Here is a 26,324-nt window from a genome sequence, read left to right as displayed (position 1 = left end):
GCACATGTGCACTCGATGGCGCAGCTGGCCAAAAGGAGGGCCAAAACAACTGGCCATTGACCAAATGCAGTGGCAGTTGCAATTCCCCCTTTGCGGCATTGACACATTTTTTCGTTTCATTTTTCGCAACGGGGATGTGTGTGTTCCCACGCTTAACTGACCCGACGCAATGTGGATTCGGTTAAATGATGAAGATTCGCCAGATTTGGGAAGCCATATATGTTTTAAAGATTATTGCAGACTCATCCGAAAATGTATTAAATTTATTAAGATTATTGATTTCGACTCACTATCTGCTTATTTATTTTTATTTAGTTTAATAGAAGGAAATTTAATATTATTTTGTTAACAATCGAAATGAATTAACTTAATTAAAAGAAGGCTGATACCTAATTTCAATTTTATGATAAGTTGGAGTACTCAAAATGTAGTTAGAAAAACATTATTATCTAATTTCCTTAAATTTGAATGCACAGCAGAGATCTGTTCTTTATATATTTTTTTGACTAAGTTTAGTCTTATTCAATTCATTTTATTTTTATCTTTTCAACATGATTCATTGGTTTGTGGATCTTTGGCAGCAGCTGCAACTTTTTGGCCGCGTGGCAAAGAAGCTTTGATCGATCGGGACATTAGAAGTCCACTTGATCGCATCTCCGAAACTTGATTTATTGTCAGACGCTTCGATCCTTTCGATTTCTTGGCTAAAGACAGGGCCATAAATTAGATCGCATTTGCGATTGGCGGACAGAAAGTTCAGCAACGCCCGAAATTGTTCCTTGCCAGCAGCTTTAAGGACGAAGCGGCGGCTAATGAGGCGCTTTGCAATGCTCATACGAAACCCGATCCACGGCTTTTTAAGGGTCTTTAATGCACAGCGGAAATTAGAATAGGTGCTTTGAATGTACATACATTTTTATGCTGAATATCCAAAGGATATTTGAGTTAAGCCCAAAGTTAACATAATTATTACTTTTTTGCATAACCTTTTGTTTTGATGTTGGATTTTGTATCAGTGTAGTTACCCGCATGGCTGTTTACTATTGCATTATGCTCGCTGCTTGCCGCTTGCCTGATTTTTTGAGAGCCTCTCCTGCACTGAACCGTTCAGCGACGGCCCTGGCAAAGGTCATGGGTGGGGCCAAAAGGGGCTAAAAGGTGGAGGTGGCACAAAGGGGGCTGGCCTGGCAACAATTGCTGCACTGCTGAGCCCGGCTTTTGTGCCTTTGGTCGGTTGCCAACCGCAAATATGTTCGCGTTCCCGTTTCCCATTCTTAATGCGAATTCTCAGTCGGTTGTTTTATTTTCGCATTCTGCATTTGCTGCCATTGCAAAGTCAACTAATTGAATGTGCTAAACTCACCCACACACCAGCGCAAATATCGCGTTATATGGCGCATTAAGCGCTCAGTTCTGGATTTCTTCCCTGACCCTGATGAGTCCTTCTCCAGGACCCCTCTAGGTCCACTAAATCCGCCCTGCACAGAAAGAAACATCAAATTTGAAGCAAATTATATAAGACATTTAATATATTTCATTACGAACTTAGTTACTAGCATACATTCATATTATAATTCTATAATAATAATTAAAATAATTCTTATTTAGTAACATACATTCTTTTAAAAACAACGTAGTAAAAATTGTATTCTGCAGGATTGTGCGTTTTTTTAGGGGATATTTTAGTATATAGAAATATATCAGTAAACATAATGTTCTACGTTTCTGGCATCGAGGACGAAATGAGTGATTTTGCGCGGTGTGTGGGTGGTCCTCCACCATGACGGTAATGCTGATGACGATTCCTCCATTTCTCGCTGCATTTGTATGGGTAATTACCGTGGTGTGTGTGAGTGAGTGAGGGACGTCTGCTGGATGTCCATGACCATGGGGTGGAATTCTGCTCGCAGTTTTTTTCTATATACACGGTTTTTAGCATTTTTTTTCACATTTCAACAGCCCGTCTCTTTCACTCTTACAACAGTCTCTCACCCTGCCCACATTTTTTCCCTCATTTTTTTTTTGCGTTTTACTTGCGTCGGAAACCGCCATTTTTTATGCGCGCCAACTACGCCGTCCTCTCTACTCCTCTCTCCCTTTCTACCACGCAGCCCCTCTCTGTCGCACCCTTGAGGTGTAGGGGAGGCACACCCTCACAATGAAAATTTGCGCATTAGAAAAAATGTGGACTGTTCTCTGAGGCAGTTGTGGCATACAAAATGGATTTATTCAGCATTTTTAAAAACGACACGATTTTTGTTTCTATTTAATTTGGACAGGAATTTTTTTTAATATAGTTATAGTATAAGTAAAACAAGAAAAAAACTATATTACAAAATTTATATAAAAGCATTTTTTTAAATAAATAAATAAACGCAGGAAATGCCTTACTAAAGATCTTCTAAAACATGTTCTAGATATAACATAAATTTCAAAGTATGCTGAAAACAATAATAATAATTAGTTTAATAAGTAACTTTATGCAAATTCTTATCATTTTAATAAGCATTTGTACAAGTTTAGAGAAACGGTCTAGTAAAACATTTAGTATGCAAAGTAATATTATGATTTGTTTATTTCTTAGAAAATATATAAATACTGTGATTTATTTAAATAAACTAATAATTTCAGAGCGGAGTTGATTAGTTTTTAAATTTTACCGATTCACAATCAAATTTAAAGTAACCAAGTTTCAAGCTCGTAGGTTTGAGTCTTTACTGAGGGTTCCAATTTTGGATGGTGTCTTTGCTTGCTGTGTTCTGCTAATAACAGAGCAACGCTGTTATGAGAACATTTCATTTATACATGACTTGTATTGTAAGGTAAAAATTTGATTAAAAAGATTGGTGGCGCCATCTATTCAATTTTAAAATATATTTAATATTCCTTAATTTAAATAAAATCATTAAACTTTGTATTTAAAGTTATGCATTCCAGGAATTTTCTAACTTTTTTCGAATCAGGATAATGTTACGCTAAAAACTTGGCATATTTAGCGTGTAGCTGGTATTTTTTCGCTCTTCAGTCACGGTTACACTCCGAAGGCCACCTGATTGCGCGAATTGCATTACTATCGAAACTCAACTTTACTTAACTGAAAGTGCGTGCAAGACAAAAACAACATTGTTGCGATTTCGTTGGGGGCGTGGCCGCAACAATTCCCCTCCAGTGCAACAACAACGCAGCACACGGAGAGCAGAAGAAGAGCAGGAAAAGAGGGAAAATCCGGGGAAACCCCGCGAAATGAAAAGCAACGTCAATCAGGGCGGTTACGCCCCACCCGGTTTCGGATCCGGATTCCAGCCAAATGCTCCGCCCGCCGAAGGATTCGGCTACCCACCGCCCAGTGGCGGCCACAACGCCCCCTATCCCTCCGCACCCGGTCATCCACAGCCGCCGCCGCCCATGAATTACGTGAGTTCCAAAAGTGTCCGCTCTAGCCGAAGAAAATGCTAGGGAAAGTGGGTGGTGTAGAGGGTGCTTCTTGTACAAGCACAACACAACCATGACGTCATGCCAGTTGATGATATTTGCTTATTTATAAATCCACATTCACACAGTCAGTTTGCTTTGGAATGAAAGAGATTCATTCGAATTGCACGCGAATCCGTGGAATCGGGGGATTGATAAACACAAACAACGGTTTTTTGCCCGCTCACAACAATTGAGAACTAAATGTACATACATATGTACATACATACTGTAAAACCAGTAATGCAGACTGGATAAGCAAGTCGAAAGCTAAATACTCTTCCTTAAAAACTAAATACTCTTACTTATGAATGTGTTTATGGCTTAAATATTTTCACTATGTTTTTCATTCATGCCAAAAGAGCATTTTATTTACATTTAAGTTTTAGACAAGCTTACAGAATTAGTCATCATTCATGCACAACCGCGTGAAGTTTTCATTATAATAGAAACCGAATAAGAGAGGTCTTTACACAAATGTATATTATTTACTTCATACATAAGCGTGCCAGAGTGCTGATAAGTACAGCTACATAATACAAGCCAGAGCACAAAAACTAATCGTAACGCCCCTGAAATAAAAATTTGACTCATTCTTTGATCAACTCCCGATCGTTGCAGGGGTTTACGCCAGGTCCTCAGCAAGCCGGATACGCTCCAGTTCCCCAAATGCCGCCGTACGGAGAAGCTCCGCCCTACGGAGCCGGACAACCACCTTACATGGGTGGACCAGGTGGTCAGCCCCCGTATGCGGGTGGTCCAGGCGGACAGCCACCTTATGTGGGTGCTCCTGGTGGACAGCCGCCCTACGGAGGAGGAGCACCACCACCACATGCCTTCGGCGGATATCCTCCCGGACCAGCAGGACCAGGGGGACCACCAAACGCATTCGGCGGTTATCCACCGGGACAACCACAACAGCCCATCGTCACGCAGCCGGGAATGGGACCGGGAATGGGTCCGGGGATGGCCCCACAGGGCGGACCAGCAGGCAAGTAATCAAAAATTAGTCTGTAACATGAAACACATGTGCAAAATGTTGGACTCACATATTTCTACACAAATCAGTGTGTTCAAATCATGGCACGATACTTTTATCGCTTTCTGCTTCCTTGTTAAAATTATTCATTCCATATCTGAGTTTACTTCTTATATAATCGTACTACGCATACCGCTCAATCAAAACAAGATCGCATCTTTGTGATGTGTCGGTGTGTCGTTGCCCTGCGATTGAGATAATGTCCAATCAGTTGTCTTAAGATTTCTTCGGGTGCAGGCACTGAACCCATCGTCCCAGATAGAGGTAGCTCGTCAAGATCGGTGTAGAACAAAGGTTCCCCCAGAAGCAAAGTGGGGTGCAAATATTTACGTAGTCACTTTGGATAGTGTTAGAGACTTTGTGGTTCTTAGACCACCTCTTATCAATTGTATTTTTGTTTACACGTGCATCGGATCCGTCCGAAATAAGCTGACTATCTCAGCCAGATCTTTGGCGCTTATCGGAGTGCCTAGCGTCTGCCTTAATTGAACCAATAAAATAATACAAAGCGTCATTTAAAACGCCCGTCGCCGTGGATGGCGTTGATTTTTCCCGACGAGCAGTTAGTTCATCTCTGTGCTGCAGAGCAGGCAGTCGTGTCAGTCTGAAAAAATGTCCACCGAAAACCCAGCAAGTTGCGTTTCCACGCTGGACCTCAGTGGTGGCGAAAATCGGGGAAACCCGGAGGAATCTCATTCCAGGGGCGTGAGGAGCGGCTCCAAGGTGCTGCGGTTCATCTGGCACTCGCTGTATAGCCAGTACAATCAGATCTGCTCGAGATCCCAGACTCTGAGGCAACTGGTTTGCAGGGAAGCCAACAAACCACTGCCCAAGAAACTCAGACACACCATGCGACTAAATAAGTCGGCCAAGCGAAAGGGCTACGAGTTCTACATAAGCGACGAGGACAGGAGGTAAGGAAGTCATATTGTGGTCTTGACCAGAAATTGTAGGGATGAAGGTGACGGGTTTAAAATATGAACCTTTAAAGATTTCGAGAGTACAAAGAATGAAATACTCAGCTAGATAATGGATAATTAACAAATCATTAAAATTAGGATCATCAAATCATATAAATTACCACCTTTTGGATTAAAAAAAAAATAAGTAAAAAGTGTTTAAGAAACGATTAGGAATATATAAAAACAAGTTAATACTTAATATGATAATTATGAAGTTTCATTAAGGTATGTCTTTTGTAGTTAGGTGCAAAAAACTTAATTCAAATCTCTTTTAAACTAAAAATATCACAATTATGTACATCTTTTCAAGGTTTCCTTACATTGTGAAATTAAATATGTATTAGTAGATTAGACTATCTTTCTAGCGCCGATTAGATACAAGAGCCGATGGGTGAGGTAGCATAATAGCTTGTGGCTGGGGGTTATCCATGGGATGTGTCAGGAAGGGCATGCTCCATTGTGATGCTTCCAATTAGAAAGGCCGAGCAATTGTGTCGTTGACATTGACCAATTGACACACTGAACGCGCTGAACAAGATGCCCTTTTGTGTGCACTAATTTAATTTGCCAGGATTATAAGAAGTCGGAAAAACAGAAAATTCTCATAAAGTTCACTTTAAGTTTTATTTTTAAATTTCATTCAATCAAATTAAACCTTAACCGACAGTTAAGTTTAAATGGTGATTCTTTGTTTTGGTTGTATGTTGTATGTATGGATTTTTAAGCCATACTCATTCTATTGAGACCGCATATTGATAAGTGTTATTTTTGCAGGAGACTGGATGAGTATACCTACAGGAATTCCGAACTGTCCGCGCGGATTGGAGTACCTTACGACTATCGACCAGCTTTTAGTTAAGCAGAAGGTCGAGCTGCTCGAGGCCTTCACAGGCTTCGAGACCAACAACAAGTTCACGATCAAGAATGCCCTGGGTCAGAAGGTCTATTTCGCGGCGGAGGACAACGACTGCTGCACGCGCAATTGCTGTGGTCCTGCGCGACCATTCGATATGCGGGTCTTTGATAACTTCCAGCAGGAAGTGATCCACATGCACCGCCCGCTGGCCTGCTCCTCCTGTCTGTTTCCCTGCTGTCTGCAGAGTATCGAGGTCTCGGCACCACCCGGCAATGTTATCGGCACCATTGAGCAGGAGTGGTCCATCTGTTCGCCATCCTTCCGCATTCTCAACCACGTGGGTGACACGGTGATGCGCATCGAAGGACCTTTCTGCACCTTTTCGCTCTGCGGCGACGTCGAGTTCAATGTATGTTTAGAATATTCAAATGTTCTGTGTGATTTTACTAATATTTTTTGATTCTCAGGTTGTTTCGCTCACTGGTGAGAAGATCGGCAAGATCTCGAAGCAGTGGTCGGGCCTGGCACGTGAAATTTTCACGGATGCGGACTTCTTCGGCATCAACTTCCCACTGGACTTGGATGTGCGCATGAAGGCAGTTTTACTCGGTGCCACATTCCTCATAGTAAGTGCTTCCTTTTAGCTAAGATTTATTGTAGTTATTTATCATTGGCCTCTGCCAATCAGTTGTATAGTGTTCATTTTTATCGGTTCAAGCTGTTAAGACGTCTGCAACGCAGACTTCGTTGGTGCTGAGGTAATGTTAACCCTCCAGCCTATCAAATCCTCCAGCTTAGTTTGAGTAGGCTAGTCCAGCACTAAGTCCTTCACTCGTCAATGTTACCCACACTAAATGAATGCTTTCTGTTTGCCCCACAGGATGCCATGTTCTTTGAGAAAGCCGGAAACCAAGAGACCGATAGGCCCGGAATGCTTTAGGAATCAGGTGGTGGCTTGTGCGTGGATTGTTTATGCGTGGCAACCGATTGTTGTGGCGTTTGTGGCGATTGCGATTGCGACGATTAAATGTTGTGCATTATCTTGAGTTGCAACTTTATCCAAATATCTTCCCGGTGAACTGTCGCTTACTAGTCTTCTGTACCAAATGCTTATTGATGAAAATGGATCGCACTAATGAAACTCCTTGTTAATTTTGATGAACATACTGAACTCAGGCTTCCTTCGAGAGGACATTGCCAGAATATATAACTAATTTTAAGTTGGCATTTTTTGCTATTTCGCCACATCAACGACTTGTGTAAAGTATTCAACGACAAATCTGCTTTATTTATGAATTTATATGGATGCTCTGAAGCGACAACTAACTAACGAAAGATTCGTTACTGAAACATGTACTTTAAACTGTATGTTGAGTGTCTTATGGATAGAGGAATATATTTAACATTGTGTATTGTTAAGCATCAGGAAATTTATATATACCCCTATGGAACAGTGGGTTTTCTTTTTATGTATTACAACAAAACTTAAATAAATCATAAACTTATATACTTGTTAAGGATGAATTGCTGGTATCCCTAGATAAAATCATAATCCGTAATAATATTGCTACAAATTGTTAGGGATTCCATTCCAGGGTCATTAAATGCTGAGTATCAGAATTCTTACTGGAGGGATCAGCTAGAGTACACAACGAAAATGAATATTTTTAATTTTTTTTAATTTTTTAGAACTATATTAATAGGAGTTTTTCGGAGCAAGCTTTCCTCTCGATTGAGCTGGGACCATCACTAAATCATCAGCTGATTTCGGTAAATGGAATCGGAAACCGGCTTTTAGCTGAACCAAAGAACTGAAACGAGTTTGCTCTGATAAAAATAAACTCAAATTAACGCATTGCACTTGGCTCAGGCAGAAGTTCGTTTTAGTAGTAAAAATGCAAGCGTTGCATGTTTTGGCATTGCTGCTTCTGTCCGGAGTGTTCGGGAAGGATCTTCAGGAGTGCGAGGATCTGGGAAAGGGAAGCCATCTTTGTCGGGAAATCGAGAGCTTTGAGCAACTGAATCGATATGTCGGTGAAAACTGGCAAAGTGTGAAGGTGGTCAATGAACACACAGGAATCGAAAGAGCAGAAGATGGGCAACTGCCTGGTCTCTCCAGGCTTTTGGAATTGGATCTATCTGAATCCGGTGGTGTGACTTTGGGCGAAAAGGGATTGCAAGATTTTAAGGCGCTGCAGAAGTTAAATCTTACCCACGCTCAGTTGGATGAGCTAAAATCAGAGCAGTTTCCCAACCCATCTGAAATGATAAATTTCGATGTGAGCTACAACGACATATTGGCTATTACTACCAAACTGATGAGTGGATTCGCCAACTTGGAGTACGCCAACTTTTCCGAAAACCTGATAGCAGTCATAGAACCCAATGCGTTTAAGCATATGAAAAAGCTGAGATTTCTCGATCTAACCACCAACTATCAGGAGAACATAACTCTTGGCGAAAATGCAAACTTGCGTTTCTTGTCTATAAGTAACAATAATTTGAGAGACGTAAGTGATTATGAATTTAGTTGAAAGCCACGATATATCCTATTTAAATTCCTTTAGTTTCAATGGTGTCACTTTCGGGGACTGCCCAAATTGGAGGAACTGCATCTTCACAGCAATTGGCTGGAGCACCTGGACATGGGAATATTTTACGCGTTGCCCAATCTTCGAGTTTTGAATGTATCCAACAATAATCTATTTGAGATCAAGCGAACACTTTTCATGGCCCCGGGAGAAGTTGCGCCATTGGATCTACTTGACTATAGCTCGAATAATGTTAAAGTCCTGGATGACTCAGTGTTTTGCAGACTCAAGAAGCTAAGAACTCTCAATTTGTGGCTAAACCAGATAAACAGAATCCATCCGAGGGCCTTTTTGGGACTAAGTTCACTGCAAACTCTGCACTTGCAGGGCAATAAGATCTCGATTCTTCCCGATGACGTCTTTGCCAATCTCACTGCTTTGGAAAAACTCGATCTCAGCAAGAATAACATTAAAAAGCTGGGATTGCGTGTATTTGGTGAAAGGATTCTCCGCAAGCTGATCTACCTGGATTTAAGCAACAACTACATTGCGGATCTGCATCCTCTGGCTCTTTCCTCTATGCCTTTTATCAAGGAACTTAGGCTCAGAAGGAATAGGCTGATCAGTCTGGATCTTCGCATGTTTGCACCCCTGCGGCAATTACAATTACTTACGATTAGCGAGAATCGTCTGGAGGAGATTGAAGGTGAAATTCTGGACACTTTGGATCGTCTCAATCATCTGGAGCTCAACAACAATCGTCTCACCTTCTTGCCGGATCTGAAGTCATCACAAAATCTTTTGCACTTACAAAACATCACTTTGGAGGGAAATCCTTGGCAGTGTCTGTGTCTGGACGAGATTACGTCCTGGTTGAATGGTCGCCACGTGTCTTACGCTCGACCAAGTAGTGCCTACTTCAGTGGAAGGAAACCCCTCTGCGTTGTCACGCCCATGGATAAATGCCTGCGCGACCTTCAAGAAACTAGAGCTCAAGGAATCGTCGAAAGCTATGAGAAGATATGAGACTTGACCATCATCATATTCATAGGTCCAATAAGTTTCAGAATTCCAATTTAATTTGGGCATAAATCTTCTTTACGAGCTATACATTGGTAATAACTGGTTTCAGTAGAGGTTCAATATACTTATGGCTACCAATTTAAATCATATTTTTTCATCATTTATCACAGTAGTAGTCACATTCATATTCCTGATTGTAAAACGCATTTGTGTCACCAGTTGAGAAGCAATAAATCAATATCCACTAAATGCTGGACTGCAGTTTCTGTTGTGGGTTCCGCTTCGCTCCGCTGACTGACTGGACGTCCGCCCCAGGATCCTTGGAGAAGCCTCCGTAAATCACAGACAATTGGATGACCATGAGGGCAAAACTTTTAGCTAGCCAAAGTATTTGGCCAACTGTCGTAAAACAATAAAACGGAAGGCATGCGATGGGCAAAATGGGAGTGGTAGTGAGGGCGACTGGGGCGGAAAACCGAAGCAGAGATTTTCAAATACTTAACACCACTTAAGCGAACAGTTGGACAATGACAATGACGGGGGATTCGGATTGGGATTGGGAATTCCAAAGAGTCCAAGGTGGGGATTTGATTGTTAAGCGTAATTTAGCGCAAGAATTTTTATTAAAATTTCCAATTTGTTTGCAGATAAACTTTCTTGCTGGCCGCAATGAGTTGACTGGTTGATCGATGGACTGGGCTGCTAAATGGTATAAGTTGGGCAGGCAGTTGAATGAAACCAAAGACTATATGAAGATGACAAGGGAGTTATGAATGTCTGAGCTTTCCCTTTTAGAACAGAGCAAGTTTCCGTGGTCTCGAACTCCCTAACTGCGCTCATTTCCCTATGAGCCCAACTATATGAATAGGCTGCAGGGTCAGAGGTTTGAGCAAGTGGCGCACAAGTATTCCAGGTATTCAAACGGGCAACAAAGGAACAATGGACCCGGGAAGTTGGCAACCAGGACATGTGCAGCCAATGCGCAATAACGGGTATAAAGGGCGTAACACGGCGTATCCTTGCTCAACAGCTGCCATAAAAGTTTTACTCCAACGAGGCCTCCAAGCACCTTCAACACTCGGAGGCCACTAATTAAATTAAATTTTCGGTTTCACATTCGCTCGATGAATTAAGTGTCCTGTCAAAGGTGAAAGGTGAAAGGTAAGGGCTCCATGGGCAGAAGACTTTCGTGCGGAAAGCATTTCCTTGCGAGTCCTGTGGACACGGTCCGTTCAATTAATTTGGCCACAAACTTTGCTCGGGCTGTTGTTTGCCCAATTTGATAGCTGAAATTTTCGGCCCGGAAGGAGTTTCGTCCATGACAAACTTGTTGCTCCCGTTCTCTGGGGAAATTTCCAGAGCCACCGAGTTCTGAACCCTTGTCAAACCAAAAATGAAGCTCCGCCAAGGTGTCAAAGACATTCTGGCCATCAATTTCACCAGATCGGAACCCCCTTCGACAGCCCAATGCTCCCGTAAAATAAATTCTAATTCTAATTCAAATTTGGTGCCCATCCAATTGGTGGTTTTCCCATTTTTTGTTGCATTTCAGTTGGAGTGGCCACTGCACACTAAAATTTTGTCGGTTAATTACGTTCACGGCTAATTGCATTTTTGTGGCTTAAAATGCCGCAAAATTTGTTAACAAAATATTTGCAAAAACATTTTTGCACAATTAGCCCGATCATTGTGTGTTTTATGCCGCATATGTGTGTGCATATTCATTATGCGCATTTTTGCACCCGTAAAATGCGAAACTAGGATGGCACTTTAAATTACAATATTGGCGCTTTTGTGGTTGACTGCGTTTTTAATTATCTCAATCGGTAATATCGACAGCGGGCGTGTATTTTTCCTGCTTCGCCAAAGGAGCAGCCCAGGCGAACTTGAAGGATCTTCGCTCCTTGACAGTTGAGCTCCTGCGCTTGGTCACTTGGGAGCTCTTGTCCAGCAGCAACGATAGCTCCGATATAGATGGAAGTACCATGGTATCAAAGTTCTTCAATGTCAGCGCTTCGTCCACCTTCTGGGTGTACTTCATTAGCTCCTCGTGGCATTTCAGTAGGGTTCGCCGGGACTTACTCAAAGCGTTTACCAAGTCATTATAATCTTGCTTGTTGCATATAAGAGGGGCCTTAAGGTAGGATGATAGCATTAGAATTTATAAATATTATGCTTAAACAGTTGCCAATACCTTTGATGCGAAACAGAACTTCATGTTGGTTTGGATGGGTCGGACGAAGTTGTCGCTGTAGTCGAGGTAGTTTCCTCGGGAAATGTCCAGGTCATTGTATCGCTCCAAACACAATCCCGTGTTGTGCTTCAGTTCCTCCTTCCACTTGGGCACTTCGAGCAGCCTCTTGGACAACTTTCTGATGCATCGGATGTTTTTCCTTGCCTTCTCGTCCAGTCCAGTCAGAGAGTCAGTTGTCTCCTTGAGTTGCCGATTTACTTCGATGATCTGCTGTAAAGCTCGAACTGTGTCCTGTTGTACTACTCTCAGTTCGTCGTTGTCCGAGCTAGACTGCTCGATGTCCAGTCTCATCTGGTCACTTTCTGAAGGACATTCGGCTTTGTTTACTTGTACTGGACGAATTAGGAGGCTCTTCATATATAGCACCCTTTCTCTCATCTTTTCCAGTTTATTCAAAGTCTTTGAAATTTCCAACTCCGATGGACACTCCTCTTCCTGGATCGGTATGTTATCGAGAGCGGAGATGCTGCAGTGGGTCAGTTCCGATTCACTAGGAGTTTCAAGCAGTCCAGGAGCCTTGCAGTCCATATTTTTAATTTTTTTTTTTTTAGCTTACTAATATATGTTCTGTGTAGTCTGAATGTGTACTAAGTCATGGAGTGCTCTGATAAATATATGTTAAATGCCATTACTTTTGGATTTTTATTATTCAACTTATTGTGTTGAAGTATTGAAAACCTTACATAAAGTTTTAGCTTTTACCGGTTCTTTAAATTCTTAATTTATTTACCTAATAAAATTTCTTATTACCATGATGTTAAGATCATTGTTTCCAGTTTTGGTATTTATGCCTTCAGCGTTTTAATGAATATGCCTGGTCGGAGTGCCACAAAGTATGTTGCTCGCACAATGTTGCATGCTGAAGAGATTCTTCTCCTTCGGAAAAGGGCACACACCTGATATTTGGCCAAAAGGGGCTGAAATTCCGTACTGCTAATGATTTTTAATAGCCAAATTGCAAGAAGCTGGTCTGTGGCCTAGATGCTGCAGTGGGTCTCAGCTGCCTTTGTCCTGGAAATGCCTCTTAAAAGCGTATTTGTGGTGGGACTCCAGGCCGACACACACACACACTCTCTTGATGCGGTCAATAAAGTATGCAAAGTGGTAGCGGCAGGTGGGGGGTAAATGTGGGCGGAAAGGTGGGCGGAGTGACCATGCTGACCTTAAAAACAAATTAGTGGCGCTTACTCAACAAGATTGAGTGGCTCGTGTATCGCTGTCATCGGCATCGTCATCATTGGTATTCCGCTTTTTGGTCAGGGGCGAAATCAGAAAGGGGGTTGGACTTCATTAACCAGAAGATATGACACCTCCAATTTTATAATAATTTGGATTAGCTAGATAAATTATGCGTAAATAATAGACATTTATTTTTTTTTTATTTCATTACCAAATCAACTAAAATAAAGTCAATTTAATTGCAAGCACAGATGAAACTAAAATCCATATTAATGAATCTAATTATGAATCCCTTTAATTCATATTTTTCCGCGCCACTGTCCATCGACTACGTACTTTGCTCTTGCAGCCGGAGCAAAAAAGGAGGAAAAAATCTGAACTTAATTAATAAAAGAGCCTGCGGCCATTGCTCCTTGATCCTGTGACTGCCTACAGCATCCTGCTGCCAGAATGCATATATTTATAGGACCCCATATATTAAGTGATGAATATTCATGCGGACTCAGGCCGACAATGAAAGAGAACTACGACCACTCCGATGACGCTGCAAATCAACAGTCGAGCATAATTTTTGTTAATAAAAGCGTGTAATAATTTGCCGCCAGCCGAAAACAGGAGTCGCGGGACGGGGAGGGGGTGTCGAAATGCCCAGCATGTGTTGCAAATGAAATTATGTAAATGTGACAGCGGCAGCAGCAACAACACAGATGTATCTGCAACTGAATTTTGTATCTTTTTGGTGCGACGTACAGCGGTTGAACCACGAAAACAATGGAACAGAGGGGGACTGTTGGTGGGCGGGCACAATGCAGACCACATTCTCTGCCAAAACATGGCTTAATGTTGATTAGATGAATTAAACATGCAAAGCCCAAAACCAGCAGCAGTTGTTGTCGAATTTGGTATCTCTGGGCCAAACAATAAACGGCAGCATAAAATAGATATGTCCGTGCATGGCGTATTTACTGGGCTTGTGGGTTTTTCCGTTGGAAATGAAATTAGTGCAGCCTTTTAACTTTTGCGCGGCAATTGAATAACTTTAATTGGTAATAAAACTAAGCCCACATTGAGCCGGAAATTGCGAAACTGCAGCTGGCAAAGCCAATAGCCAATTGCCAATCACCAATCACCAGGGTCGCTTCAAAGGGGTAACTACACAAATCCGCAATTCCCCTTTTTGGCCGCAAGCTGTTTACGATCCTGCCAACTTTAATAGTAAATAACAACAATAACAAGCGCCGCAGGAGCAGCTGCTCAAAGTTTCAGAACAATACAAAAAAAGGGAAATTCAGGGAAAGCCAGCAGTAGCTATGCTATACCCAGAGAAAAATCGGAGCAAAGAAAAGTTGGAAAACACTTTACTTTGATGACCGTCCAAGTCTTTTGCTCTCGACGTTGTCGCCATGGCTGCCATTCAAATGGCTCGCTTAATTTTACCCTCACCGCGGGGATTGTGGCAACTTTTTAATGACTCCTGGACATATTGTCCGCCCAGGTTGTCATTTCATCTTCCCCTCGTCGGGTGACAGGCTCAGTGCGATGGAATCCACTTTTCGGGAATGCCAAAGTGACAGTTTTCTTTTAGGTAAAAAAATTTGCTGTTTCTATAACCTGGAAATTGTAGAACGGATTTCAAAGGAAGTACGACAAGGTTTCAGGAATCTATTAAAGCAGAAACTTTGTAAAAATAATTTTCGAACTTGAACTTATTGAAATGCTAAGGTAGTTTCCTGACAACAAAATCACCACTAGTAATAGTACTAATGATACACATACCTCTATTAATAAGATTAATTTGAGATTTTTACAACTTCTTCACACCCTTATATTTCAAACGAAATAAATCAATTGCTTAGACATAAAGTTTGAAAAAAGGATATTATATTTATTTGAATATTCCTAAAATGAAAGGGCAGCAAATAGTCAGCGATGTGGCAGATCGACTGCATCCATTTTTTCAGACGATGGTTAGGCCCAATCATTATTGATTTCCTGAGTGGATGCCCCAATCGCGTTCGCAGACTTATCTGGAAAAGGGTGAGCTCCAAGTAGCACTTGGGGCGCTTTGACAGAAACTTTCTTTTGTACATATTATTTATGCCCGGCTCCCGGGGGCTCCAGGCGGCGGTGGAATGGGTGAAATGGGGGGTCAGAAGTCCCCTCAATACAAGTGGCTCCTGTCACGGCTGTTATTGCTCTTTTATTTGTATTGGCTTTGGGCCTGGTTGCTACATTTTTTAATTTATGTAGCAGCTGTTGCTCCGGCGTAAATGTCAAATGCATTGGTTTGCTTTTTGTTTGCCTTTTTAAAGGGGGTTGGCAATGGGGGGAAATGGGAGAAAGTCAAAGCCCGGGACTCATAATGTGTTAAGTTTTCGCCCCGACGAGTGAGTGGCTCGTGCTCGAGTTGTTGGCAAACAGTTTGGCTCCTTGGCCAAAACGCCGCTCCACTTCGTCCAACTTCGAGCTTTAAGTGGCACTGAAAGTTTCACCCAAAAGAGGCCAGCAAACTAATTATTTAGTTTCGCTTCGTTCCGTTTGGCAGCGGCAAATGCCAAACGTCAGCCAAATATCAATAAAAACTCCAATCGAGATCTATTTCAATTAACTTGTTAAGAAACTTTTTAATTAACGGCACTGCAGCTCCTGTACAATTCCTTTTCCCTTCTTTGCTCCGCTGAATGCAGCCTGAATTTATGGCTGCTCCTAATTGGGCAACAATAAAGCAAAGGAAAAAGGACTCACAAGGGGGGTCTTTAGAAATGGACGAGTCCTGTGATATGTAAATGTTTATAAATCAAGTTGCGACTGTTGGCGGTGACAAGTGGTCGGCCGACTGGTCGGACACTTGAAATAAATAAATAAACGAGCCAGAGACCTGTGTCCTGGTTAGTTCAACATTCCGATTCCCCTTTTCATTCCGTTTCGATATAGTTCCACTTTTACTTTTACCCTCATCAAAAATAGACTGAGGGGTATTTTTTCAGCCTGACACCTTGTGATTTAAAAGCCGCAACATATGAGTCGGGGATCCTTGGTCTTGGTGATTTATACGGACCCCGTTGATTTACCGCCACAAGGGCTATTAGTGGGTCCAGGAATCCCACTCCCTACACTGGACACTCGATTTGCTGCTGTCGACAATTACATTGTCTAGACCAAGGCGACTGTCAAAACTAGATGCTCCTCCAGGACTCTGAGGACTTTGGGGCAAGTCGAAGGCATTGACTTCAAGTCGATTATAGAAATGACAAAAGCAGCTTGGCAATACAAAGCTAAGTAAATTCGAGTTTTTTAGCCGCTTAATAAATTGTGATTGTGCCACCGGCTTGGAGCTATTAATAAGATAAATGAGCGTCAATAAGTGGCTCTGGCACTTCGATTTCATTCCCGGCTGACTTTCCGACTTCCTCTGGTACAACGCGGCGTATGCGTAATTACCATTTCATATGCATTAAGAGGAGCTTCAGTCACACCAACCGTTTAATAGCCAAATAAGAAGCACAGAGGAATGCGTTTATAATATAAAAACTACAGTTTTAATGTAAACACTATAGTTTTAAATGTTTTTATCTACCTTTGAACAAAGTTGCGAAATATACATTTTTTAAAATATGATAATAAATAGCTTTAAGCTGTAAAGAGTAAATATTTCGGAGTAAATTTATTCAGTATTCTGCACTCATTATTTAATATTTAAAGGCACTTACAATTTTTTTAAGTGCTCTTGGATAAATTACTCGTATATGAGGTAGATGGGAAAAAGGAGCGGAAAAGGGAGGCTCAAAGTGGGTAAAAGCGAACTGAAGCAGGAGAATCCGTTCCGATGTCATTAAGCGCATTTGAAAAATCATCAACAATACAAACGCGATGCGTTGACAATGCTGGCAGCTTGGACGCTAGCGAACAAAAAATAAAAATGAAACCGTATCAATAAATTGAAATGCGATCAATAATAATTATGATTGGGATTGGGCGATTGGACGATTGGGAGCCAGACAGGCGGAGCGCGGGAAATTCTCAAAGTGAATACACCGAATAATTGCGTTTCCATGCAATTGCTCAATTCCACAAGGAGTCGCTGCCTATCGGGCACAATAGGGCGATTATCGATAAGTGAAATGGGGCTGCAGAAATAATCATTAAAGAATGGCCCCTCGCAAAACGGATGACACACTCAAGTTCTCAAAGGGCGATGGAAATAAGCGCTTCGGGCTTTTTCCAGAGATGAATGTTTAACAATTACTTATCGGCAGAAATTAAGTGCTTCAATGGGAAGAACAAAAGAAATTTGTATTTTATGGAGCTTTTTTATATGTTATTTGCAACAATTATTACATTTTAAATATGTTAATATTACATACATTTTTCTAAAAAATATTTTGCTTAAACAAAACAATATCTGAAATTCACCGCGAAGTTGCAACAATTTTTCTATTCAACTATTATTATGTTTAATGCACAATGGCTTATGAATCCATTCAGCCATTGTGATATCCCGCAGAGTTCCGACCGCAAATTCCCATCGATGGTCCCATTGTTCCGGTTCCCTACTTTCCTACTGCCCCGATACAAATACATATATACCTATATATATGTATATATAACTATGAGTAGCCACGGGCCACCGTCAATGGCAGCGTTTAAAAAAACATTAGTTCAACTGGCTGGCAGCTGCAAGTTGAAGCCGAGTCTGAGTTTAGCGAGCGGGGAAAATGGAAAAGTCGAAGATGCCAAGGTCCAAGGTTTTCCCCGCCCCCGAATGTGAAAGATATACCAGCCGAGTGACCGCAAAATCTCTGGCCTGCTGTCCAGTTCGTCACAATGGAAATCCAATTTAATTTTACTGATTCTGCACTTTGCACAAATCGAAGTGCCCTGACCAAAATCTCATCGTTAAAGATGCGGTTGGGCTAAAACCGCAGACTCCACCGCAAAACAGGCTGCATTTGCCAAGGGACTGTGGGGACTAAAGGGCGATCTCCATTACCAGACATGCATATAAACGTATATATATGTACGTATCTATATGTAGTACCGCACAGTACAGTGGGCACATCTAATTATTGTTTACTGTGCTTAAACGCCGGGAAAATTGAATTGGAACCAACAAAAAAATGCGACGAAAATCGAATTTGCGTCCGGAAGTTGGGTTTCCTTTGCGACCAGCAGACCACAAGACGGGAAACAGCAAGGAACAGCCAGGACTCGCAGTCAGGACAGGCCAGCAAACAAATCCTCAAAGATTTCAGCTTAGCCCAAGGCAATAAGCAGCCAGAAAAGCGTAAGGAAAAGCCATGGCAAAGACACAGGTGAAAGAGATTGCTGCACCGGGAAAATCTCGGCGGTAAAAAGGTGCCACAAATCGGGGAATTATTTGTATAGCTAAAGATTAACCACCACATCTATTAAGCTAAGCTTTTGAGATGCATTGATAGGATATAAGTAAGAAAGTTCTTAGAATAACATGTCGAAATATTAATTAGAGAAAAGTAGCACTCTACCCTGCGCTTTTTCTCGCAGTGCAGCTGGAGAGGAACGGGATGACAGCCGGTCGGTTTGGGGTCTGCAAGGTTAGGCCCGGTTCACTAGACGTCAAGTCAATGTGGATTTGACATTTGATTTCAGACATTTGCCCGAAACCTTTCGCCTGTCCCGCACTCACATCCGACTTCGAATTTTTCTTGCTCTGGAACCCAGCAGGTTCGAGTTTCGTTTTGGGAAATGCAACTGACCAAAACCAGAGTCATCCAATTAGAAGAAAACACCGAAATGAACAGACCCAAGCAGCTGTCAAGTTGGCGAAGACGAGCATTTGCATTACGAATGCAAATTAAATTTCTCGCTCGGAATAAAAATCGGAGCTGCGGCTGTTGGATGGATGTGGATGTATGTTTATAGGGTCCCTTTTGGGCACAACTTTGTGTGTGGGCTTTCCCTTCTTTTTTTAGGCACCTGACAATGCCCGGCAAATATTTACCTTATTAACAACGCGACTGAGACAGACATCGAGTGGCCATGCCAACGCCCCCGTGAATTTTCCCCAATTTTCACCTGGCTTATTTCCACCCTGCGCCCGAGAGTAGGCTACAACTTATGCTAATGCCCGCCGCTGGGTGTTAATTCAAACGACATTATTTAATGCCCAGCACACGCAACACTGAAAACAAACTGTGGCCAGCAAGTCGGATGTGTGAAAAGAAAGTGACTTTAATTAAACGTGTGTGTTAAGTGCCTTTGCATGGGCTTGCATAATTCAATGGAGCTCGACGAAAATTTCTACGATTGCGCAATTTCGCTAGGCAACCTGCAGCTGAGTCACGTTTTCCGCCACAATAGTTGGCGGCGGGTACTAACTAAAGACTCCGTCCATATGGCTATTAAATCCGCATCGCCAGGTATTATTATTATTATTTTCGATGGAGAGAGCTATCTCTGTGTGCAATAGGATAATCGAAAAATTCTCATGTACCAGTAATTTTACACGGCCAGGCCGAAATTTGCATATTTATTAAATTTTCTGATTGAATTTGATAAGGGATAAGGGCTGCTGAGCTGCTGGGCTGCTGAACTGGGGAAACCTTCGATGTGCCGAAGCTGTGCTGATTTATTGATTGGACTCGGTATTCAGTTTCCAGTTTCAGTTTCTTCCCATCGTCAAAGTTCGGAAGCCGAAAACTTGCGGTTTCATTAGCGAACACAGACGTTCGCATTGATTTTTGCCCGCCATCTCATGACTAAATTGGTTGTTAAAGCGAAAACATTAAATTAGTCAGCAAGTTTGGTAGTCGCAATGAAATTCCACAAGTTTCGCATTCCACGCCGTCTGACACATAGTAAACGTCAAATTTTGTGACTTTATTTGAGCCCATTGCGATGTTTGATAAGGGAGAAAGTAGCATGGTTCATTCAAATGCCTACTTCAGTGTAGCCACTAAATGTAATAAAACATTTGGGGGATAATCCTGTTCCCTTGACTAGAGATTTTCATTGAAACTAATACGTAACTAATAACAAAGAAGTTATGTAATATTTAGGGAAAATCAGTTTAATATAGAATCAAGTTTTATGGCCCGACAAGAGATGAAAGATACAAATTAAACTTTTGTATGGCAAGCACAAAATGTCTGTGGGTGTGAGGATATCAATGCCAATCAAAATGTCCTGTTGTAAATGTGGAACTTTTGCGAAATTATTTCCTAAAAATAGAAATAATATTAGGTGTTTAGGTAAAATTAATCTGTTCGTAAAACCAAAGCCTTGGAATAAATAATAGGCATAATAAAATATTGAGTTACCTAAACATCTATTGTTCTATTTAATTTTAGTGAAATAAACGAGTTAGTTTTTCAATAGATTCCAAAAACACACTTTTAACAAAATTACGCTTTATTGTTGAAGAGTTAACCACGTTATTTTGCAAAACAAGCAACAATAAATTTGATTGGAATAGAATTTCACAATTTTTGACACAATTAGGTATTTATGTTAATGATAAGAATTTTTGGATATGTAAAACTAGACAAATGAAAAGACCCACAACAAAAGCAGTAATTATTTTGAAATGCATTTTTCATTTTGTTTTTCCTCCTAATTATTTTTAAAGCTATCTCTATTTAACTCAGTCTGTGATAACATATTAAACATATTAAGTTTCGCACAGACAAACTTCGAATTTGGCTGAGCTGAGCGATTTTCAGAGGCTGCTGCATCTAAGTTTGAATTGACGTTGATTTGGCCAAAACCCCCATTCCCCATCCCCCTTCCCAATCCCATCTTCTCCATCTCTCTGTGATGTGTTGCGTGTTAGCCAAGTCGACACTTCAGTTTGACAGTTTTATGAGCGTAAATGGTATTTTGTTAATGTAGTTGTCACTCGGTCGCCACGCCCACATTTCAATGCCTTAAAGTGTCAATTACCAAGATGAAGCGCCCACGTGCATGTGTGCGTGTGTGTGTGTGTTAGCGGCATAAATAAATTATAAATTGCTTAGGGGCAACAACAAGAGCAATTGGTCTATTTACTCCGATTGCCGTTGTTGTTTTTCTATTTGCTGTGGCTGTTTGTCGATGATTGTGTGTGTGCTTCCCTTTCGTTGTTGTTGCTGTCCCCGCCTTTTTGGCCACCCCGCCCCCTTTCGGCCACCATCCCCCCTTTTGGCCATCCGTTATCGCCAGTGAAAGAAAGAGAAAGTGCCTGGAGCCAGTTTTTTTTTTTCGGTATTTTTCTTCTCTTATTTTGTTGTTCGAATTGTTGTCGATGTGCTGCTGATGCTGCCGGCGGATTGTTAGGCCGAGGGGCGGTTGGAAGGGGGCTGTTTTGGGGGGCGGGGCTGCAAAGAATGTCAATTTCTGGCCATAATGTGCCTCAGACTTTTGCTTTTCTTTGGAGCTGTAAAACAAGACCGAGGCACACACACACATTTTGATGCTCATCGGCAACATCGGCAGCTTTCCCTTCCTGTGCGACAGATGAATTCCGCTCTCGGTTACACAGTACACTGAGAAAAAGTAAACACATGAGTGAATTTTCTTACATATATTTGTATTTAAATATATTATAAGCATAATTAAAACACCAATTGATACATCACAAAACTCTCATTTTTATACGAAAAACTTAAAGCAGTTATCAAAAAATCCGCGAAGATGGCAATAACTTTTTCCGGTGTGCCACTTGTCGTCTCATGGCCAACTTTGCATAGGCCTTGTCATTTGGTTATTGGCCCTGGAGAAGAAGTAGAAGCCGCTAACCTGAAAGAAAAAATAGGCATAAACAGCTTATTAGATGTCGTTTTAACGATCCCATTGCCGCCGATGACAGCTCTTTCTTTCCGTTTGTCTGACGTTTTTTTCCTCCATTTCTCCAAGTTCGATTTTGGCAGAACCAGCTTCATATGCATTTAGGACTTTCGCTAATTGAAAGCCCGAGAGTTCGAGTTCTCTCTGCAGTCGGACACTCAATCGCTCCGTCATTCATTCGCTGCACTGCGACACAATTAAGCCCAACCTCAAAAAAAGAGTAAAAACGGGAAAAAAATGAAAAAAAAAAACTGAATTGGAAAAAACTCTTCTTCGCGCACTTGGAGGTACAAATTTAGAAAACCTTTTGAGGGCACTTTCATTTACCATTTCTTGTTGCCGTTGATTTTGTTCGCTTGTATTGAAATTGCCTCGGTTGTCTTGGCTTTCGTTCGATGGATGGATGCGTTCGCTTATTGAATGCGAAATGAGGGCTGAAGGCGGACAAAGGCGGTTGCAAATGCACTGGGAGAAAAGCCATGGATGCATTTGGCTAGATTCCATGATTCCTTGAGTAAGCATAACATAAGTTGGTAGATTTCAGTTTTGCAGCATTAAAAAAATGATTCGGTACCGTAGCTCAAGATAAGAAATGCAATTTGACACTTAAATATAAATAAATAACATAATATTAGTAATATAAATTATAATATCTATAAAAGCTGAATAATCATTTCTTCAGATAGTTTGAGACCATTTGATTCTTCATATGTTATGTTATGTTCAAAAAGATTCTTACTTTAGCATGCTTTTTAAAAAAACATGATATTTCCTTAATTGGATCTTAAGATTGATATTCAGAATCGAATAAGTTGTAACACAACTGAAACCTTCAGTATCTAGACTAAATATCGTTGTGGAATATACCTATATAATCTATTATTTGGTAGTACAACTCTTTGGTATTTGCATTTTCTAATACCACCACGGCTTTCGAAATTATTTCCTGTGCAGGAACTTAACGGTCAAGAGGGTTCGAGTTGAGTTGCCTATTGTGCGCGGTACGTGAATGAATTCATAAAGAAATAAAAACGAAACCAAAAGGCAGGCACATTTGCGAGGCAGCCTGGAAAAAAATTGAATGTAATGCGCAAATGAAATTCAACGGCGTCAAACGCAAATCCAAATCCAAATCCGGTGGTTTTCATTTGGCATTTGGTTTTCAGTCGGCGACATGCACGTTGTATTCACTTTAAACAAAGCGAAATTAGAGGCACGCACTTGGCATTTAATCAGTACGCACAGCAGCAGCTGCGATGGCAGCGATATTAGCCACTAACTATAAGCCGCTTTTGAAAATCGATTAGTCGCTTACAACCACCCTCCTCTATCACTCCCCCACTCCATTGACAGTTGGCGCGTGTGGGGAGCAGACTCCAGCCGCCCCCCGTTCGGCCACGCCCCTGAAAAAGTGCCAGCCATGATTATTCCAAGCACACAGAAGCGCTTTCATGCATAATCTCACCTTTAACAGCCATTACACCAATACAACACACGTGTAGTTCGGTTACAGTTGGGAAAATGGGAAAAAGGGAAAAGCCCAGCCCAGGAGGCGAGTAACTTTGGGTTCGTGAAAAGCGGGAAAGAAAAGCGAAATGCGTTTGAGACAGCGACAAAACGTTGGTAATCAAATAATTTCATGCCTTTAATTGTCGGCGGAGGTCGGTTAGTAAGGATAATTGGATTGCCTGAATGGCGCTGAAACAATAATGAGCGTTAAATGAACAATGTACGTGGCGGTGGGCGGAGTTGTGGGCGGACCATTATTGCGTTAATAAGGAGTTTCACGGACGAAAAGCGGTTAAGGACTCTGCCGGGGCAATTAGTGGTAAACTGATAAGAGTTCATGAGAGGGGGAATCAAACAAAAAGCTGCGAAAGGGAAACGTAGATACAGATACTTTTGCCAACATTTACCATAATGGGATTTTAACTTTGAATCGATTCAGCGAAAAACATTGTTTAATTGATCTCAAAGTAGAGGTTAAAGTTCGAGTGCTATTTTTAATAATATAAATTATTCACGTTATACTAGCACCTCTTCTAAGTATATAGATATAATATTAGAACCCTTATTACTTATTGTAAAAAAATTTAATTAAATGTTTTCAAGCTCTGTTGTATTATTTTTTATCCTCGACAGTTGTTTTGCAATTGGGCCAAATACAAAGTATAAATTCAAACTACACCCAAGAATCACTTTAGCTCTGGACTTGCATAATTAATCTCTAAATCTAGCGCCAAATAGCCGGACGGAAACTCTCAATTAGTGCTGCCAATCGCCGCCAAGGATTTTCAGCGGGTGGTATTTTCGCAGAAACTAAACAGCACAAGAACAACAAGTGCGCCCAAAATTAATAAACTGGAAAAACTTTTGCCAGCCACTGCCGCCCAACCCCGGAAATCCACTCAGTAAAGCCTAGCAAGTTGGCCAGAAATTAATTAGTCAAATGGGGCCGGAAAGCAGCCCTAAAATATTTAGAAGAAGCTGGATTTTGGATTGGACCGAAGGGAGTGGGTATACCAAGTGCAGATGTGATTGTTGACCCTCTGCCCGTTTTTCGTTGGCCACCTGGCTTGACCCCAAAAACCAAGCCAAACCAAGTGTCAAAGTGTATTAAGCCATTAAAATGTAAAATTATATGCTTTTTGAACTTGCTTCGGCTTGACGTCCCCCCTCACAAATAGTTAAAGTTTGGCCAAGCGAAGAGTGTTGTTTGTTGCCTTGGAATGAAAGTTTCCTGGGCATTGTTCACTAAGCAGAGCTTTGTTTTTTTTTCAGATTGTTTTCCTATTTTTTTCTTTTTCTTTTTTGGCACATTACATAAAATTTCGTAACATTCTGCGGCAGTCGGCAGAGACTCGGTTTCGGTTTCTGAAGTTGGAAGTTTAAGAAAACTCCACTGACCTGTTAACAGAGAGACTCTAGTATGCCATATAGCCAGTTAACTTGGCTCGCAGTGGCTCACAGTTGGCCAAGAAGAAAGTTATAGACAGCTACACTACAGTAAAAACAACTTTTGCCCAAGAAGAAGCAGCCATAAACGAGTAGAACACGTTTTACTGTTGGACTTTACCGCTCTCGCTGCCTCGGCCGACGTCGCTGCCGCAGTGGACTGCGCTGCCTCCGGCGACGCCGACTGAAACAACAATTTTCCCGATTTCCCGAGTATGTGGGAAAGCTCTGAGTTGTGACTGTCAATTTTCCTCGTCCCGGACACTGAAAATGAAACGTCAGTCACTCAGTCAGGGCGAATCGAATTAATTACACCTCAATTTATCATCGGATGTATTTCTATCAGCCGTATTCACTCATTTTTTTCCCCCAACTGCCCCATTGCGATTTCACTTTGAAATGGGCGCTGGTTGGCGTCGCCGGACAGAAGCAGAAATTAGCACTTGGGGAACGCTCCTATATATCGGTCATATATGCATAATGCTCTTCGATCGCGGACGGGAGTATGCGGAATGGGGTTAGGGTGCGGAACGATGCCGGAATAAATCAATATTAATATAGCACTCTGCGATTCGCGACTCCAGGTGGCAAAAATGTTTACGTATGGCTAATTCGGAGGGGGGTTTATGAAGGAAGTCAATGGAGAGAATTTGATTTGGCCATAAATCAAACAAAACTTTTGAAGAATGTGGTTAAGGGATATGGTAATCAAATAAATATTTAAAGCCTGTCTTGTCACTAAATCTCTAAATTAACAACTAAATTTATTGCGCCTCTTAAAACGTTTAATAATGTAAATGTTTTTTATATGTGGAGTATTCTGATCGTAAGTAGGTTAATTAGGTTTGAAAATGTTCTCTTCAGCCATAACCTTCATTTTATCCCACACAATTCTATTTTATGGCCAGGCTTTCTCATTTGTGTAATTGAAAATTTCAGTTTTATGATTCGTGCAGTAATTCAAATGGGTTTTATTGCCCCGGCTTTGTTCCATTTAATTTTTGTTTATTCAGAGCTGCTATAAAGCTGCCCTGCCGACTCAACGAGACTCGCCCGTCTTGGATTCTTAGATCATAGCTCACGAGTGTTGGCTGACAAGCCGCTAACTGTTATAGCTGGCCGTTTAGTGTGCCAAATACTTTCCCAGGCCAGCCCAGCTCGTCAAATTAATTGAAGAATCGAGCGAAGAGAGCCGCAGACGAGCAGAGCCAGAGAAAGACGCAGAAAGCAGCCAAATGTAAATTCACGCTTC

At 41.5% G+C, this 26,324-nt stretch overlaps 4 protein-coding genes across 8 annotated transcripts in view; 2 read left to right on the top strand and 2 right to left on the bottom strand.

Annotated features, from left to right (window-relative positions):
• The first annotated feature begins 3,025 nt into the window (after window positions 1-3,025).
• LOC117140012 (phospholipid scramblase 1) lies at window positions 3,026-7,375 on the top strand. Of its 3 annotated transcripts, XM_033302726.1 has the most exons (5): window positions 3,026-3,414; window positions 4,093-4,462; window positions 6,247-6,737; window positions 6,796-6,954; window positions 7,209-7,375. In XM_033302726.1, exons 1-5 carry the CDS (start codon window positions 3,244-3,246, stop codon window positions 7,266-7,268), a joined length of 1,251 nt encoding a protein of 416 aa, XP_033158617.1. In that variant the 5' UTR covers window positions 3,026-3,243; the 3' UTR covers window positions 7,269-7,375. The 3 variants fall into 3 exon arrangements, with proteins under 3 accessions (XP_033158617.1, XP_033158620.1, XP_033158619.1); XM_033302729.1 differs by lacking the exons at window positions 3,026-3,414; window positions 4,093-4,462 and adding an exon at window positions 4,485-5,424 and having other exon boundaries at window positions 6,260-6,737; XM_033302728.1 differs by lacking the exons at window positions 3,026-3,414; window positions 4,093-4,462 and adding an exon at window positions 5,336-5,424.
• An 815-nt stretch (window positions 7,376-8,190) lies between these two features.
• LOC117140011 (insulin-like growth factor-binding protein complex acid labile subunit) lies at window positions 8,191-10,132 on the top strand. The gene is made up of 2 exons (XM_033302725.1): window positions 8,191-8,838; window positions 8,896-10,132. The coding sequence occupies exons 1-2, from the start codon at window positions 8,224-8,226 to the stop codon at window positions 9,883-9,885; spliced, it is 1,605 nt and encodes a 534-aa protein (XP_033158616.1). The 5' UTR covers window positions 8,191-8,223; the 3' UTR covers window positions 9,886-10,132.
• A 1,470-nt stretch (window positions 10,133-11,602) lies between these two features.
• On the bottom strand, window positions 11,603-12,728 carry LOC117140256. Its single transcript, XM_033303062.1, has 2 exons — window positions 12,077-12,728; window positions 11,603-12,016 (listed from the first exon to the last, which is right to left on the bottom strand). Exons 1-2 carry the CDS (start codon window positions 12,662-12,664, stop codon window positions 11,702-11,704), a joined length of 903 nt encoding a protein of 300 aa, XP_033158953.1. The 5' UTR covers window positions 12,665-12,728; the 3' UTR covers window positions 11,603-11,701.
• A 9,157-nt stretch (window positions 12,729-21,885) lies between these two features.
• The window catches only part of LOC117141844 (kin of IRRE-like protein 2), a 223,601-nt gene continuing 219,162 nt past the window's right edge, over window positions 21,886-26,324 (bottom strand). The window contains exons 7-8 of one of the 3 annotated variants that reach the window (XM_033305514.1): window positions 22,445-22,626; window positions 21,886-22,069 (exon numbers count right to left, since the gene is read on the bottom strand). In XM_033305514.1, coding sequence (XP_033161405.1) covers window positions 22,001-22,069; window positions 22,445-22,626 — 251 coding nt within the window. In that variant the 3' untranslated portion in view covers window positions 21,886-22,000. Of the gene's footprint in view, window positions 22,070-22,114; window positions 22,326-22,444; window positions 22,627-26,324 lie in introns of those variants that run through there. The other 2 variants (XM_033305513.1, XM_033305519.1) reach the window with 2 other exon arrangements.

Source organism: Drosophila mauritiana, chromosome 3L, assembly GCF_004382145.1.
Source record: "Drosophila mauritiana strain mau12 chromosome 3L, ASM438214v1, whole genome shotgun sequence".
NCBI classification, from domain to species: Eukaryota; Metazoa; Arthropoda; class Insecta; order Diptera; family Drosophilidae; genus Drosophila; species Drosophila mauritiana.
This window is presented reverse-complemented; position numbering and strand designations above follow the sequence as displayed.